Raw genomic sequence first — 16,947 nt, forward strand, 5'->3', positions numbered from 1 at the left:
CCTTCATCAGCATCACTTGTCATGGAAATGTAGAGGTTAAAATTACCATTTTTTTCTCCTTTTTTTGTTTTGAGCACTTTAATGACTTCTCTCCAGCTTCAATTTCAATCCTGTTTTTTATTGGCTACTTGACTGCCAGTCCTGATTGGTGAATCAGGGTTGTCATAGCTAAAGCTTGTAATCAACCTCAAAGTCAAGTTTCACTTTCAGACAGTTTCTCACTTTCCCTTTCACTGCATTCATTTAGACACATATGTCAACTTACGTAAAACGATTTGTTACACAACCAAAACAATTAGCCTACTCCTCCACACATGCCCACACACACTACAATCCCATGCATTTTAGTGTAGGACAAATTCATGAAAATGCAACATCTGGGTGCACATTTTAATTGCTTTTCAATCTACAGGAAATAATATACATATATCAATGCAAAATGTAGATGTCACATTACACATCGCAAACACAGGATTCCTACAAAAATATTTTCTGGAAAAGCAACAACTTACACTGTAAAACAGACAAGAGCTTGTGCATATTAAAATAAACACAATTTGTTGCAAAGCGGACTGCTGCAGAATGGTCTCCACTTTCCACCTGTCATATCTTGTGAAAATAGCAAGTGCTGCAGTGGCAGTCTGTATGGTTTCTCACCCTTATGCCGGCCACCTCTGTCTGAAAGAAGAACAGATGGAGAAAGAAACAAGAGTGAATATTAACAAAGCCTCATCAATCTACAGCAGCAACTATGTATGATGGAATGTTCTTTTTAGCATTGTGAGGAGTCAAAACGTCTGCACTTCTGAACAACTTGAAGTGACAGAAACCAGAATTGAAATAAACTGCAAAATCAATTAAAACGAAACATTGGTAAAATAACAGAAGAATTTAAATATTTTACCTAAATAGACATACCAATACCACAAGGTATAAATACTCCATTATAAGTTTAAGTACTGCATTTGAAGTCTTACTTAAGTAAAATGTAGAGATTCAGCTAAATGTACTTTAAGTATAGGTTCACAATTTTTCAAGTCTGTCTTAAAACCCCATGTGATTTGCTTGCTGTAATCACTCCTCCTGTTCATACTGGGCATTCAAAGATCCTTGTCCAAAGATCCATGTGATTAATGGTGATGGGGGACCAAATCTACACTACACTCCTTGTGCAAACCTTTACTCAAAAGTTTATCTGAAGTTAATCTGAGTCATCTGTGGCAATTACACGGTATACAGTCAGGACAGACTCTTTTCAATCTCGCTATAACCTCTACAATGTATAGTAAATAGGCACAGTATTAAGAAAAGTTTGACTAGCATGTCTTGTGTCTGCTCCTGTACCTCGTAGCTGTGCTTGGCGACACAGCACGTTGCCTCCGAGGTGATGTTCTTTGGGATCGTCATTGTCTTCATGGCCTTGAGAGGGGTTGGGTACGCTCTGGAGAAGCAGCAGCCCATGCACTGGTAGACTGGACGATCCCTCGAGAAAACAATGTTCTTTCTCAGTGTGCACTCCTCACAGCCCACTGGAGAAAGTACAAGTTTTACAACCAGAGTCAAAAAAGTATTGATCACGAACAGCTTGTGATACAGAGCCTGTAACAGCTGAAATCTGAGACTGAAAGCACAGTGCACACTCTTTGTGAATAGAGATAAGTAAAAGCAGATGGTGCCAATTCACTGAACAAGATCCTTAGTTTGTGTACTCACATTACATTTAAATTTCAGTTATTATTTACATATGAACAATTAAATGCCTTTATAGTAAATGAGAGGAGAGTACTTAACACACTAGTGCTTTTATTATAAACAAATCTTACTGTTTGACAAGTCAGTGTTGGGGTATGAATCAGCTACATAAAGAAGAAAAGACAACAGGAGAAGAGAAAGTCCGGTTGACTTCACTGAGCCCATCGTGGTTGAGGCAGTTACCTAATATAACAGAGATAAAACAAAATGGTCAATCAAAAATCTGTTGAATCAAGCCAGAGTAAGCCATAGAAAGAGATAGAGTATTACCATGTTGAGAGAAAGTATCCCCTTCATTGTGCTTCTGTGTGGGAAGGCTTTTTATTGAAAACCTCTGCTTCACTCCAGGTCGATTTATACCCGTGCCCCGCAGTGTGTGACGACTTCCTGGATTAAGTGAACCCTACCAACCTTATCAGTGATCTCACTGACTCACTGCCCACTTTGCAACCTTTCTCATAATCCCTTTAAAGCACAAAATTATGGTGAAAAGTCAAAACATACTTCCACCATCCTTCCTTCCTGACTATGGATGCTGCATTTAATCCCTGGGTTTTTGTTACTTGGTAACTGAGGGTTGTTATTGGGGTTGTCATGTCACAGCAAAAGAAGGGTCATTAGTTTTGGCGTTTCTTGACTCATTTTGGCTTGCTGCAGAAAGACAGTTTGTAGCCTGTGAGTGGCCTAAATGTGTTATGTGTAAATTATAAAGAGTGTCAGAGGCATAGGCTATCACTTTCTAAAGCAATGTCCTAGGTGTCATAAACTTTAAAAAAAAAAAAAAAAATAAAAAAAATTCTGAATATTAATTACATGATGTGTATTTTCCCATATACTGTAAAATCTAATGAAATAGGAGTAAGTAAAATTGTCTTTGATTTCAAAATAGACATACCCCATTTGAGAAGGTTCTGGCTGCCTCCTGGCAAAAATGAACAATTTGAGATCTTCCTTGAGTTAAAATCGATTTTGTTGATTGGCATCTATTTTGAAAGTGAAAACATGCCCAAACATTCTGTAGTTCCAGCTTCTCAAATTTGGTGTGGCTTTTTTTTGTGTCATGTATGATTGTTAATTGAACACCGGTGGAGTTTGCACCTTGGTCGGACACAACAAGGCATTTTGAGGTGTCACAAGGGTCTCTTGGAAGTTGTGTTGGGATTTTTTTTAAGGTAGATATTTAATAGACTAAACAATTAATCACTTAATAAAAAAAATCGCACACTAATCCTAATAAAATCATTATGTAGTTTAACATTGCATACTATACATATTAATACAACAAAACGCTGGAATGCTGCCATATGTCATTTTAGGTTTAAAAATAACACATTTTATTTAGAAATATATATGAATGATTCATTTATATTGGGTGTATTATTTCTACCCATAATTCTTGACTATATATTGAGGCAAAACTAATTTCAGTGACCCTGGCTCCTTCAAAACTGTAGGCTGGATGGAAAAGGTGATGAATAAATGGAGAGATATTTGATAGTTGATATTTGAGGTCTGTCCACCTCCTACATCTGAAATGTCAAGGATGAATATGAATTTATTTTGTATTTCATCTGTCTGTTTACTTAAGTACCCATGTCCTGTGTCCTTGGTTGTGCTGGTGATAAATCCTTGGCCTAAGATTTGTAATTCAGTAAGAGCAAAAAATGAGATGGTAAATCCCACAGATGTTTAAAGGGAGTTTTTGTGTTGTCTAAATTCACAGTATTTGTACCCTTCTATCCAAAGTTGTTTTGTAAATCATTTAACAAATGGTGCTAATTGTCCTATAAATGGCTGTTACACTGTGTGTTGTGGCTTTGGCTATATGTAATTTTAGTTATATATTGTACAATCATTTAATCAAATAAAATGTACTGTCTATATAATTGACACACATTATTTGACCACATCTACCTACACAGACTTACTGAAAAATACATTTCAAAACATTAAAAAATAATCTCGATCATCAACCTGAGGGAAAAATGAGTAACAACAACTCTCTCGGGACCCCACAGGTTATTGATCATATCATGCTTACTTGTCTGGGACTCTTCTATTACATCAGACTTAGCAATTTGCAGCTGTGTTTGAAATAACTGCTTGAAATAATCATAGAGTGGACTGGTGACTGAGTTAAATGTTTCCGAGCCAGCTGAGTATGTTTAAGATACTAAGAGATGAGATGTTATGAGATATTTAAGAAAAAAGGCAACCAGGTGAGAATAGAGGCACAGAGGATTAGTTTGAGGACATGTTCCTTTCTCTATATTTCGACGCTGTTATTGACCCGCTATACAGCCTCCTGATGTTTGAATCAAGGAGTGGAGTTTCTTATGTTCTGCAGGCAGCAAGATCAAGATGCTCTGACTCTCTCTTTGTGTCCTACATTGATCTGGATGAGGACAAGAACCAAATCAATTCAATTTTATTCATTATTTTTATTTATTTATTATTTATATAGCGCCAATTCATAATATGAAAGTTATCTTGTTGCATTTTTGATATAGAGCAGGTCTAGACCGTACTCTTTGTAATATTATTAACAGAGACCCACCATGAGCAAGCACTTGGTGACACAGGCAAGGAAAAACTCCCTTTTAGGAGGTATAAACCTTGAGAGAAAAAGATAGAGAGAGGGAGAGGGTGAGAAGCAGTCCAGCACAATATCCACACAGACATACAGTAAAGGTGGTAATGGTACACACGGAAAAAAAATTATAGTACTAATAATGATAGTTTTAATGATAATAATAATAGGACTAATAATAATAATAATAATAACAATCGTAGCAATGGGTGTCAAGCAAGAACATGAGGGCAGCAGAAAGATTGTAACCACAGATCCAGACCCCACAGCCCCGGAGGCAGAAACACCTGCAGAAACACCTGCAGAAAGCAACAGAGATGTAGAAAGCCCCAGCTGTACAGTAAATGGTGTGTAGCCCACATGGTCATGCTCTGGGACACACTAGTGAGATATATGCTCCGGTGTCAACACTGCCACGGTTGCTGTAGTCTGGAGAGAGCACAGGACACACAGTGAGGTTAGCAGGTCATGTCTATTCTCAGCCAGGTGCTACACAGTTCAAAGCCAATGTGCTCTAGATGGCATCCCCAAGATAACCCCCAACAAGCCAGTGACACCAGACAACAAATGAGGTAATTAGATTAGACCTGTAATTTTCTTGGTTATGAAGCTAATGACAATATTATTAAGTGAAGCAGTAAAGAGAAAAGTGAGGATGATTATGAAAACCATCAAGTCCGTCCATATTCATGATCCTAGCTCATTCCCAGCTCAACACAAACTGAGGGTTGACTAAAAAAATATTAATTAAATGAAAGTCACAGCAGGCTGTTAAAAGATGTTGCACTCTGGACAAGTGCAAAAATTCAGTAGTTTACCAGTTAAAAATGACTATCCATCTTATTTATTGCATTTACACAAAGATTTTTCTTTTTTAAATTCTTGTAAAATATTAATTATTTTCCTTAATATCAAAGCATAATTTTAATGGGATATAGGTAATTTTGCACCATACATGCAGGCACACACACTTATGCTCTTGTGTACTCTTGTAAACACAAAAACAAAAGGCTGAATGTGATGAACAGGGGTTTTGCTCAAGATGTGTTGCTTAAGAGCTCAGATAATTTTGCTTTGGTTGATGAGTACACAGAGGCACTCTCTCCACACGGTGGCATGAGAGATCTGCAGTGTAGGAACAATTATGGTCCTTATCTTATTCAAGAGTTCGTATGGAGCCAAAAATACTGGCTCTGCAGGTTCTCAGAGGCTTTTATGCTGGAATAATGATTGTATGTCACTGAAATCAAAGTAGAAGTTGTCGGAGACAGACAAACAATGAGGTTTTCATAAGCATGCATAAAAATTGTCATAAAAAAAGTGTCTGGGTTGAAGAGGAAATTTGATGTCAATACTGACCTTGTTCATTCCTCAAACTCAGAACATTTTAATACGTCAATCCAAACCTAAATACTTATTTTATCCTGGAGTTTTTTTACTTGAGAATCTTGTTAATCATGATCAAATCAGGCTTTTGGCATACGCCTCTTGGAACAATGAACAGTGCTGTTGTCATACCAGTCATGCCCATCTTGGGTCCTCATTTTCAATTTAGAAACAAAACCAACAAAAATTTCCCCTTTTCTGTTGTTTCTATTTAAGGGGCTGCACCTCTATAAATAATGCTGAAACTGGATCTTCATTTGACTTTTTATGGTAAAATAAGGTTTATTTTATAGTTCCAGCAGTTCAGAATCACAAATTCTACTGACAGAGTTTTGGCTAATACCTGAAAATCTACAGAGCTCTTCTACAGTCATGGTTATTAGTTTTAGAGCTGAATACAAAACTTTCTGAGCCAATTGTTTTGTACTGAAATATCTTTCTGAGCTATGATAACGATTTGTTGACAAGCCTTTAGTGGCATGAGTAATTAACGTATTGTAGTCTCATACAGTGAAAAACATTACTCTGAACTCCATCTGTAGAGTTTCCAGGTCTATAACAGGCTGCAGCTGATTAAACAAGAAGGCAAAGCTTATAAGCAAAGTCTTAATTATGCCAATAGTATTTATTTTATTATCTTTCTCTGGATATTCTTTGTTTTGATAATATCTGAACTTTCATTTATTCTTTCTTAATCATTATGTTAAACTTTGCCATTCTGTGAAACAACTTGCAACAGACTTGGATTCTGTTTATGAAACATTAGTACTGATTGGGGAAATGTTCCAGGAAATCCATCTGTAGCTCAGTTCCTCAACAGCTGCGTAAGTTATTCCTCTAAATCTTCCAGCCATCATCATCCAGCTGTTAATGCTCTATACCTGTGGGGGTTGTTGGAGTCAGTTACCTGCTAAAAGTTTTATTATTTCAGCCATGAGCCAAAGATTAAGGCTGTGAATCATGCACCCCAGCTATGATGAAGATAGCAGATAACCCAATTCAAAATTCATAACTACATTTTATTGTCACTGCAAAGTATTTTCAAGGATCAACACTGACACATGTACATTTCACATGATAATTACTGATAAGTAACGTATTAATCTTGGACTGTTCAAATATATTAATTGTAATTTAAAAATATATTAACAGGTGGGATTTGACCAGTTTTTGACACACACAGTAAGATATTGTGAACACTTAACATTGCTTACAAACTAGATTTTTCTGCAACAAACTAAGACACGTGTAGCACATTTTTATTCAAATCCAGTTTGTAAAGCATGGATGATGAAAAATAACTTTTCTTTCCCATAATGTGGCAGAGAATATTTTACAACAGCAGTACAATTGTTATGTACTTTGGCATTACATAAATAAAGAACTCTTCACTAGAGAAAACCCTTAACCCCCCTCCCCCATCTGTTGAATCAAACAAATAATTTTGTTTTCTATACACATACACACTCTTGACGTATTCTTTTGTTCATGTTGTAGAAGATATGTTAAATATATAGCAAGAGTGACACAGTGTGGTGGGAAGTGGGACCTACTTCACGTTTTCCAGTCAAGCACTGCTAAAATACTCTTGTATAAAGTAAAATGTGGGTCTGTTACGGTCCCATACAGCATTTCATTTTAAATTTAAATATATGTGTACTTGATATAATTATGTCTGACAATACTGACCATATTTAAAATATATTAGTGTATTAGTAAATTATTAATAATACACTAAATTGTTTCATTGTTATTATTACTTATTTTATTTCATTATTATTTACTTTAGTGGTAAAGATCAGTTTTGGCTTTTAGTCTCAACGTTTTGTTTCTGTAACTGTTTTATTAGGAAGCACTTGAATGTATCCGTCAAATAAACGGCACTGTTGTGAAATTACTCATCGTTAGTAATTATGATGGATGCTGTGGATGACCTGCTGCTCTTCTGTAAAATGCATACAAGGCAAGCCCGTGCAGGGTTGTCCAAGAAACCCCATCGACGAGACAAAACTCGAGGCGTGAACGTGGCAGCCATTTTACATCATCAAGAGTGAATGACTGAAGCCGGATCAGTGCCGGGAGTTTTACACTTTTTCTGTCTTTTAAATATCACATTTATCTTCCTAAATAATCAACACCATACACGTTGGTGATCCAGCGGCAGGTAGGGCGAATGCTATTAATTGGTCACGTGATTGTTGCTTAATTGATTGCTAAAAAGTCTGAATCGTGCGGTGCTGTTTGAAACAATGTGGAAACTGGTGGTTGGGAACGAGTTCTCCAGACCGGCTTTTTGAAAATGGACTCTTCCTATATGGCGGCACGTTGACAAACCACGCATCTAGAAGGCTAAACCTCTAGCTTTCAAGGCCTCGTTGAATGTAATTAAAATTTAGAGCCATATTTTGTCAATTGGAGAAGACCGCGTACAGACAAATGACGTTGTAACAATGGCCTCACTGAAATTCCGTCCGAATTAGCATGCTAGCTTAAGCTAGCCTATTTTGACAGATCATGGAATTGACATGCTCATTGTCATCGTATGCTAACAGCAGCTAGCTGGCCACAGGCAGTTAACTTTGCAAGAATGTGCGATCCTGCGTTGCTGCTGTACTAACTGACATGCTCCTTCCCTGCTGAAATACTAACGCAGATGTAGTCATAGAAAATTGATACTAGCGCGTCATGTTATTGTCCCGATGAAGGTCCTCAGTTCGCTCGATTTGCTGTAACGTTAGCTGTGCAAACTAGCCCGCTAGCTAGCTAACGTTAGCCTCAACGTGTGCGAGTCAGTCCCTCCCCGCTAAAACTAACGTTTTCATTAACCTCGGATTAAAATAATAGAGACCCGGAAATGCGTTAATGTTAGAGTTACATGTTTAAGGCTGACTTACACGATGGGTTTACGGTTACTTTTAACGTTGCAGAAATGTTTTAACCACAGTGAAAGCACGTGCTTAACGTTGCCGATATGAGAGTGATTAGCAGACGCTAGTTACAAGATAAAGGTTGCATGATATCATAAGTTTTAACTTACGTGAGCCTAGTTAACGTTTTGCTTAAACAGAATACTGCAGTCCACCGTTAACTTACCAGACTCGGTAACGTTAATGTGATCAGAGAGTATCGTTAGATTGTTGTTCTGCACAGGTTCATGTCTCTTTATCAGTCGATACAAACAAATGGGAAGTAATAGTTGGGTTGGTCATTAACGTGATAATTGGAGCATTTAATGTTACCTTAGTGTTACAGTATATGCTGTCAAAGTGTCAAGAAACAAAATGCTATAGGGTGCATACTTTTTCAATGGACAGCCACCGGAAACCGGGGCTCGCTCGCTCTCTGATGGAACACGTGTATCGGCTATCTAGCCTGTGCTGAAGTCAGCAGTGAGAAGGTAGGCTAACATGTAATTTGGAGACCAAAGCAGACCAGGCTTCCTCACCAACAACGACCAAGAGAGCTGTGAAACAGGCGTTAGCAAGTGAACTTGGCTCCATTTGCACAAACTTCTTAACCTAGGACAAACCAAAATGGAAAAAAATGCAGTATGGACCCAAACCCAGTAGTTTCACTGTTTAAAAAAAAAAAAAAGAAAAGAAAAAGTCATTCAGTTGATTTCGGTGCGGAATTTGGTATGTGCATCGTCTGTGTTGCGTGCAATGTTGAATCATCTGTCCACTGCCTTATAAACAGCTTTCCGGGCTTCTACCACTTGCAAACTGAGAGCAGCAAGTGTTGACTCAGGAAAGTGAAAAGTCTCCAGACGATAAGACCACATAACCATGTTAACTTGTTTTGCACACCATGACATCCCCTGTTGATTGATAAATTGTGCCTAATAACATGACAGTCAGCCTGTATCCAGGTTCATAAATGTTAAATTTTTTGTGTTAGAAATGATTTTCCTGACAAGTGTGAGACTTTGCACTCTCCTGAACACATCCAAAGTCTTGCCCTTGACCCAGGATTAATTTGGCTCATTGCATTTACACAGATTTCTGGAGACATGGCCACAGAACATATTAATGGAAATGGTCCAGAAGAACCAATGGACACCTCTGCTGCAGTTACCCATTCTGAGCACTTCCAGACTTTATTAGAAGCTGGTTTACCACAGAAAGTTGCTGAAAAACTAGATGAAATTTACATAGCAGGTAAGGCACAATGAATATACTTGCATATTCAAATATGCAATTTTCCATGTTTATCAATTTCTTGCATGTATTGTCATTTATCGCCTTTTTGAATGGGGGGAATTGGGATCCTGAAGCAACTTTTTGTGGTTTCCTACCAAAATGGGTACTGCAGTGCTACAAAATATTAAATTACACATTACCAGTGTGAAAATGTGTAAATGACTGCAGCATTTGCATTCCCTACATAGTTGCATGATCACTGGTGTCAGGGTGAATTGAATGTCTTCTCCCTGGGAGTGTCGTGGTGAGCCTGTCCAGTCTCTCTTAGTTTCTATTAAGTTTCCCTGCACCTCATAAGATTAATGCAGAGGGATAAGTTTTGTGAGCTACAGTTTTAAGTATCTGTCGGTCACATCTATACACGTTTGTACCGGGTGAGCTGCAGGGAACGAGTTTGGGGGTCATTTTAGAACTTGTCTGGTTGGTCAGATATTGAAAAGTACTGCTCTGGCCTTTTCAACCATCTGGGGCCGAGACAGAAACAATGGCAGCAGCTGCCTGGTGTGTGGCTGCCTGGGACAGGTGATGGCCCCTCCGTAGAGGAGAATGCAGACCTGCTCATTAGAAACTCCTAGCCACAGTATAGAGGGGCACTGGCATATCGAGTTGCATTGTCACATCTGTTGTGATTAGTTCTGCAAAAACGTGCTGGTTGGAGAGTGAAGAGAATGCAGCCTCACTACTGAATACAGCTCTATTGGGTTAAGCTGCCCCTCATTCCTAATTGTAGTAATTATTGATCATTTAGCAATAAAAAAAAAGATGTTTGTTATGCAAGATGACTCGCATGTAAAAGCTTCTCTATAGTCCTTTTTAAGTTGTACTTTAACCTCTCTGCTTAAATGACGAGCTTGTAATGAAACCTTTCTCAGTCTTTCTTGTTAGTAGCTCATCTGATCATTTCTCTCTCTGTGTTGTCCCCCCTCCTGCCTCCCCCAGGTTTGGTGTCACACAGTGACTTAGATGATCGAGCGATTGAGGCTCTGAAAGAATTCAACGAGGAAGGTGCTCTGCAAGTCCTCTTGCAATTTAAGGACAGTGACCTCTCACATGTTCAGGTATGCATGTGGCACTGTTGGTGTATTGTTTAGATAACTTGGACCTTTTCATTTCTGTTGCCTTCATACAAAGTGGATGATTGTCCTCTGTGTGATGTGTACTGGCATTATGTAGTGGAAATGGGGTTGCACAATAGCTTTAAGCTGTTATTGATTGTATCTACAAGACAGACTCTTGCTGTCTTGTGTAGCAGCTTCTTTTTTATGTGTGTACAACCAGGAATCAGAAGTTTTAAATGTTTCATAGTATTTATCTTTTTTTGTCTTTTCAGAACAAAAGTGCCTTTCTTTGTGGCGTGATGAAGACGTACAGACAGAGAGAGAAACAAGGGACCAAAGTGTCAGACACCAATAAAGGACCAGATGAAGCCAAAATCAAAGTGAGAATTTTACATTTAAAAAGGACTATTTGATTTTAATGCTTAGGACAACATGTGATTGTGGCTGAAATGCTTGTAAGTGTAAAAATGTAGTTCATCTTTATAACCAGGATGCTGTTTGAATATAAGACCCATTTCAAATAAGAAATGTTGTCAGCTTTTAATGTGCTTATTGAGACTTTAATTTATTTGACTCTGAGTAAACTGTGTCCTCCTTTCTTTTCACTGTTTTCTGATGATCAGGCTTTGCTGGAGAGGACTGGCTACACGCTTGATGTGACAACAGGCCAGAGGAAGTATGGGGGTCCCCCACCAGAGACCGCTCACTCAGGGGCACAGCCCACCATCGGTACAGAGGTACATATCTAAGACACCTTTTAAGTTGTACTATAAAGATTTTGAAAATGAGGCACTTTTATTTTTACCTGTTGAGCTGTTTGTTGTAAGTTATGGGCCAAGTGCATTCAGGTTTCATGCCTTGTCCAAATGATGAAGCTTTTTTTTTGATCAGTAGTAACCTTGGTTTCATTAATAGTTTACCGCTAAGAGCTGACTGGATACCTTTTAACCTAAAGGCCATCTGTACCTTGTCTTAAGTTTACATGTCAAATTGAGCAGTTTCTCTCATTCACCATATCTCCCTTTCCTCTCAACCTGGCAGATATTTGTAGGCAAAATCCCCAGAGACCTCTTTGAGGATGAGCTGGTTCCGCTGTTTGAAAAAGCTGGACCCATCTGGGATTTGCGCCTGATGATGGATCCCCTCAGTGGCCTGAACAGAGGCTACGCCTTTGTCACTTTCTGCACTAAAGAAGCTGCACAGCAGGCTGTCAAATTGGTATGTCCACTCTACTGCCAGTATGACCAGAAAGAGAGCGGCTGATTGAATTTTTGTTTGAAACGCAGACAGTAGGCTTCAGATAACAAAGTAAGCTTGTGTATAAGGATGTAAAATGTTAATCACAAGTTGCTGTTAAGCTCCTTTATGTTGGTTCTGTTGCTTTTTCCCTCCTTCTCTTACTTATCACAGTAATATCTATCCATTCGCAGTGCAACAACAATGAAATTCGACCGGGGAAACACATCGGCGTGTGCATCTCTGTGGCCAATAATAGACTGTTTGTTGGCTCCATCCCCAAGAGTAAAACAAAAGAGCAGATTGTTGAAGAATTTGCAAAAGTCACAGGTGAGTCGGCACCATCCTTGGATATGTCATTCCATAAGATCTGTGTAATATTTATTCATCAGTTTCATCACTACATTTTTAATAGTATTTACTTGATTGTGTCCACATGATGACCTCATTACAATGCTGGAGTGACTCACGTTACTGTGATGGTTTACCGCTAAGATCTGACTGGACACTAAACACAGTAAAAGTAGTTCTTTGACATCACTCACAGGTGTCTTGAGAGAGAGAGATATAAAAAATCAGTTTTATTGTGTTTGTGGCTGTTTCTAAAGGAAGGTTTTATGTCACTAGTTTGTTGGTAGGTCATTGATATAACAGTGACTTTTGTTGAATAAATACACTTAACCACCTGCTGCCTTTTCTTCACCTCTCTCCCATTTCTTGTCTCGACAGAGGGTCTAAATGATGTCATATTGTACCACCAGCCAGACGACAAGAAGAAGAATCGGGGGTTCTGCTTCCTGGAGTATGAAGACCACAAGACGGCAGCTCAGGCCCGTCGGCGGCTAATGAGCGGCAAGGTGAAAGTGTGGGGAAATGTGGTCACCGTAGAGTGGGCAGATCCCATCGAGGACCCAGACCCAGAGGTCATGGCCAAGGTAAGGCATGCTGTTAATGATGTGTGACCAATATGTGTTTGTTCGTGGCTGTCTGCTGACCCTGTGTTTACATCACCAGGTCAAAGTGCTCTTTGTGAGGAACTTGGCGAGCACCGTTACGGAGGAGATACTTGAAAAGGCCTTTAGTCAGTTTGGCAAGCTGGAGCGGGTGAAAAAGTTGAAAGACTATGCCTTTATCCACTTCGAGGAAAGGGATGGCGCCGTGAAGGTATGGACGAAAAAAAGCTTTGTCACTGGACAGACATGCAACACGTTTATCATGAACATAAAATTAACTTTGTTGTAATTGCACTGAAAACATAATTTTATATTCATTTTCACAGGCTTTGGCTGATCTCAATGGCAAAGACCTCGAGGGAGAGCATATTGAAATCGTCTTCGCCAAGCCGCCTGACCAGAAGAGGAAAGAGCGCAAAGCCCAGAGACAAGCAGCTAAAACACAAATGTAAGAGACCAGTGCAACTAAACCTGTGAGCCGTGGCGTTATCAACTTAAATTTTGATATAAAGCAGGATGCCATGTTTGTTGAGTCTGTCTGTCCTCTTTCAGGTATGATGAATACTATTATTATGGGCCTCCCCACATGCCGCCACCCTCACGAGGCAGAGGCCGAGGTGGGCGGGGGGGTTATTCTTACCCTCCTGACTATTACGGCTATGAAGACTATTATGATTACTATGGATACGACTACCACAACTACCGGGGCGGCTACGATGACCCATACTATGGCTACGATGACTTCCAGGGGTCTGGGAGAGGACGAGTAGGAAGAGGAGTCCGTGGTGGTGCCAGTCAGACCAGGGGCCGCGGTGGTGTCACACCAAGGGGCCGAGTAGGCTTCTCCCAACGAGGAGGCCCTGGAACAAGCAGAGGTAAATTTAAAAATATTATGATAATGTTGGTTTCAAAGTGGGTAAAATCAAATGAGTCACTCTGTGGTGAATAAAAGTTTGATTACTGCTCCTTGGTGAAAAGAGCTTGCTACGTGGCTCAGTTTAGTTTGAGTTGATGCTTTTTTAGATCACTTGGCTGGTCTTTGTGTCGGCATATGTTCCATCAGTGGGTCAGTTGCAAAAGCACACAGTACAGAGGAATGAACGGAAGGCGCATGGTTGGTAAGCACATGAAAGACGCTGTAGTTGGGGAAGCTGAAAGTGAAAGATTACCTACAGTGCAGGTACTGATTGTCTTGAAAGGAAGTTCCACCTGCTGATTGGATTCCATAACTAATCGCTGACAGGTTTTCAGGCCAGCCATTCAGCTTGTTTGCTAGCAGGAAAAGGTCATTCACAATGTTACTATATTTTTAAGAAGGCTAACAGAGTCCCTCCCTTGTGGCAAAACGGTCAGTTTCTGTCAAAATTTTGTGGGATTTCATGAATCTGTATTTTGTTGTTTTTTTTTTTTCCATCAAAACTCTGTACTAATTTTATCTTTGCTCTCATTGGCCTAGCAGGGAAACGTGGCCGAGGGCGGTCCTGACCTGTCACAGTGGATACTGACTTGATGTGTGGGGTTACACCGTAAGCTGCAATGGATGTGAAAAGAGCACGACAAAAAGGTCCAATGATATTCCAGCCTTACAGAAGAATCATCTCCCTTTTACCCATGTTTTTTTATTTTCATTTTTTTCTGAAACTGCCACCTTTTTTTTTTTTAAAAGATGACCGGAGGATTCTGAATACTCGCCACAGCCTCTTTGCCCCAAGCCCTTGTACCCAGCCCTGATATCCAGGGCTCTTACGTATTGCCCTTACAATCTACCCCTACCCTGTCCCTCAACATGCCATTTATTATTGAAGAATTTGCACTTTTTAAGTTCTTAGGTTTGAAGTGGCTCAAACGAGCTTGATGCTATTGTATATTTTTGTGCTAATCGCAATTTTTATGTCGGAATATCCATGTTAATCTTAATCTTTTGATCTGGATGTTTGACAGAGAACATTTGCAGGTTTATAGGGTGAGCCCACCTGGCATGGATAAGTCAGGCATTCCAGGAAAGTGGTTCTTTTCAGAACTTGTCTTTAAAGGGTTGGTTGACTACCTCAGTACAGAGGACTAAACTACCCGGCCTGTACTGTAAATAGGGAAACTATATTGATGAAAGCAGGGCTTGTTTTCATACAAAATATGCACAAGAGCTGCAGCGCAAAAACGATGTACTTAATGTAATATAGTCATTTCTACTGCAGCTCTGACACTGCAAACAGTCAAACTGGGCATGCAAAACAATCTCATATGATGAGTCTGAACAAGCCCTGCTTTTATCTTATTTTGAACTGAATTAGCCGCCTTGCTTTTTCAGAGTATGTAGTTTAATGGTTGTATAGTTTTTTCTGGATAAAATGTTACTTTTGTAAAGGCTTCAACGTCACAGGCATCCAACTGCCTTTGATTTAAAAAAATAAAAAACAAAAATAAAGCCCTGCAGTGTCCCTTTTGTGCCACTGTATTATTCCAGTGGGTTTGTTTTTATAAGATACAATACATTTTCAAACGACGTCAGCATAATGTAAAACAACCTAATCCTATCCTTCATATGAAATCATGTTTAATCTTGAATGATCCCTTTCCAGCTCCCAAGACGGCAACTATGTAGAAGATCTTTCGAGTTACTCTTGATGGATGACTGAATTGCCATATTGCCCAGCCAGTGAGCATGTGTGCCTAATGTTAGCTGCCATGGTTTGGTAAGGGATCATAGTCACATAGTGGTAGAAGGGATACTGCAGTGAATGATTTCTATTTCCGGGTATAGCAAAAAGGAAACTGCTCTTCAATCCCAGTTTTCTATACAGTTAACTCCCTCAATAAAATCATAACAACCACCTTTTGAAAAAAAGATGTTAGCAGTTTTAAACTATTGTTGGTGGCCAACAACGTTTTTTGCATTCCTGCAAATAAATTGTTTTATACTGTAAAATGGAGGTGAGTGTAACTTATTTTTGTAATAAAGTTTTTGATTTCTATTTGTGTCTTACTCTTTGGATAAAATCTTCCTGAGATGCAAATTGAGTGGTGTTTGATTCAGTTTTGGTAACTCATTGTGTGAATTTATTTCAATTACTCTTGGTGTGTTGTGAACAAATATCTCTTACTGTGTTCATCTCAGTTAGAAATTATTCATTTTGAGGAACAAGCTCATTAAGTGCCAGTAAATCCAGAACAAACGTGGGTGTACAGGTAGGCCTTGAAAAGATCATTAAGATTAAAATTTAGTACAATCACTCTTTCAGGTTTTAGCTATTAAACGGACCAAAATGCATTTTCTTATTAATTTACGAAACATTGTAGATTTCAGAGCAGACATTTGTAGTCACAGCAAAGGTGAAATAATAATGACTCGGTTTCATTTTAAGTGTCGCAGGAAACCATACAAGGGAGCTGTCATGCACAATACTGTGGCCCTGAAACTGACAGAACTAAATTGACTAAAGCTATAAATTACACCTTTGTTTTTCGTTTTGACATTTCAAAAACACTGGAGTGAAAATACTCTACTTAATAGAACTAACAATACCCAAAGGCCAATTAGGTAAGTTAGTCGGCTCCCAGTGCATAACGTTAAACAGTGAGTGAATTGTATGTGTTGCTATAAAAGTGTGAATATATGGCAAGAAGAGCCATCGTTACTTTAAAATAAGTGCCTTTCCAGCTGGCCGGGACCTGTAAAATAGATTTTATGGTTTACACCTCAAACACAAATGCGCTGTAGGGTAATATCTTTTTATGTACAGTCTATGGGTAATATGCGGGTAACCATAGCAACA

At 39.0% G+C, this 16,947-nt stretch overlaps 2 protein-coding genes across 8 annotated transcripts; one reads left to right on the top strand and one right to left on the bottom strand.

Annotated features, from left to right (window-relative positions):
- Positions 1-467: 467 nt before the first annotated feature.
- cga (glycoprotein hormones, alpha polypeptide) lies at positions 468-8,972 on the bottom strand. Of its 3 annotated transcripts, none has more exons than XM_046063506.1 (4): positions 8,822-8,972; positions 1,824-1,935; positions 1,345-1,529; positions 468-678 (listed from the first exon to the last, which is right to left on the bottom strand). In XM_046063506.1, the coding sequence occupies exons 2-4, from the start codon at positions 1,915-1,917 to the stop codon at positions 604-606; spliced, it is 354 nt and encodes a 117-aa protein (XP_045919462.1). In that variant the 5' UTR covers positions 1,918-1,935; positions 8,822-8,972; the 3' UTR covers positions 468-603. The 3 variants fall into 3 exon arrangements, with proteins under 3 accessions (XP_045919462.1, XP_045919461.1, XP_045919459.1); XM_046063505.1 differs by lacking the exon at positions 8,822-8,972 and adding an exon at positions 2,648-2,709; XM_046063503.1 differs by lacking the exon at positions 8,822-8,972 and adding an exon at positions 2,023-2,261.
- LOC123979537 (heterogeneous nuclear ribonucleoprotein Q) lies at positions 7,734-16,146 on the top strand. Of its 5 annotated transcripts, none has more exons than XM_046063498.1 (12): positions 7,734-7,892; positions 9,726-9,885; positions 10,867-10,985; positions 11,258-11,365; positions 11,609-11,722; positions 12,027-12,203; positions 12,416-12,551; positions 12,951-13,156; positions 13,236-13,385; positions 13,501-13,622; positions 13,727-14,049; positions 14,625-16,146. In XM_046063498.1, exons 2-12 carry the CDS (start codon positions 9,738-9,740, stop codon positions 14,657-14,659), a joined length of 1,638 nt encoding a protein of 545 aa, XP_045919454.1. In that variant the 5' UTR covers positions 7,734-7,892; positions 9,726-9,737; the 3' UTR covers positions 14,660-16,146. The 5 variants fall into 5 exon arrangements, with proteins under 5 accessions (XP_045919454.1, XP_045919456.1, XP_045919457.1 ...); XM_046063500.1 differs by having other exon boundaries at positions 14,631-16,146; XM_046063501.1 differs by having other exon boundaries at positions 14,634-16,146.
- Positions 16,147-16,947: the final 801 nt, after the last annotated feature.

The sequence above is a fragment of the Micropterus dolomieu genome, linkage group LG11, assembly GCF_021292245.1.
Source record: "Micropterus dolomieu isolate WLL.071019.BEF.003 ecotype Adirondacks linkage group LG11, ASM2129224v1, whole genome shotgun sequence".
NCBI lineage: Eukaryota > Metazoa > Chordata > Actinopteri > Centrarchiformes > Centrarchidae > Micropterus > Micropterus dolomieu.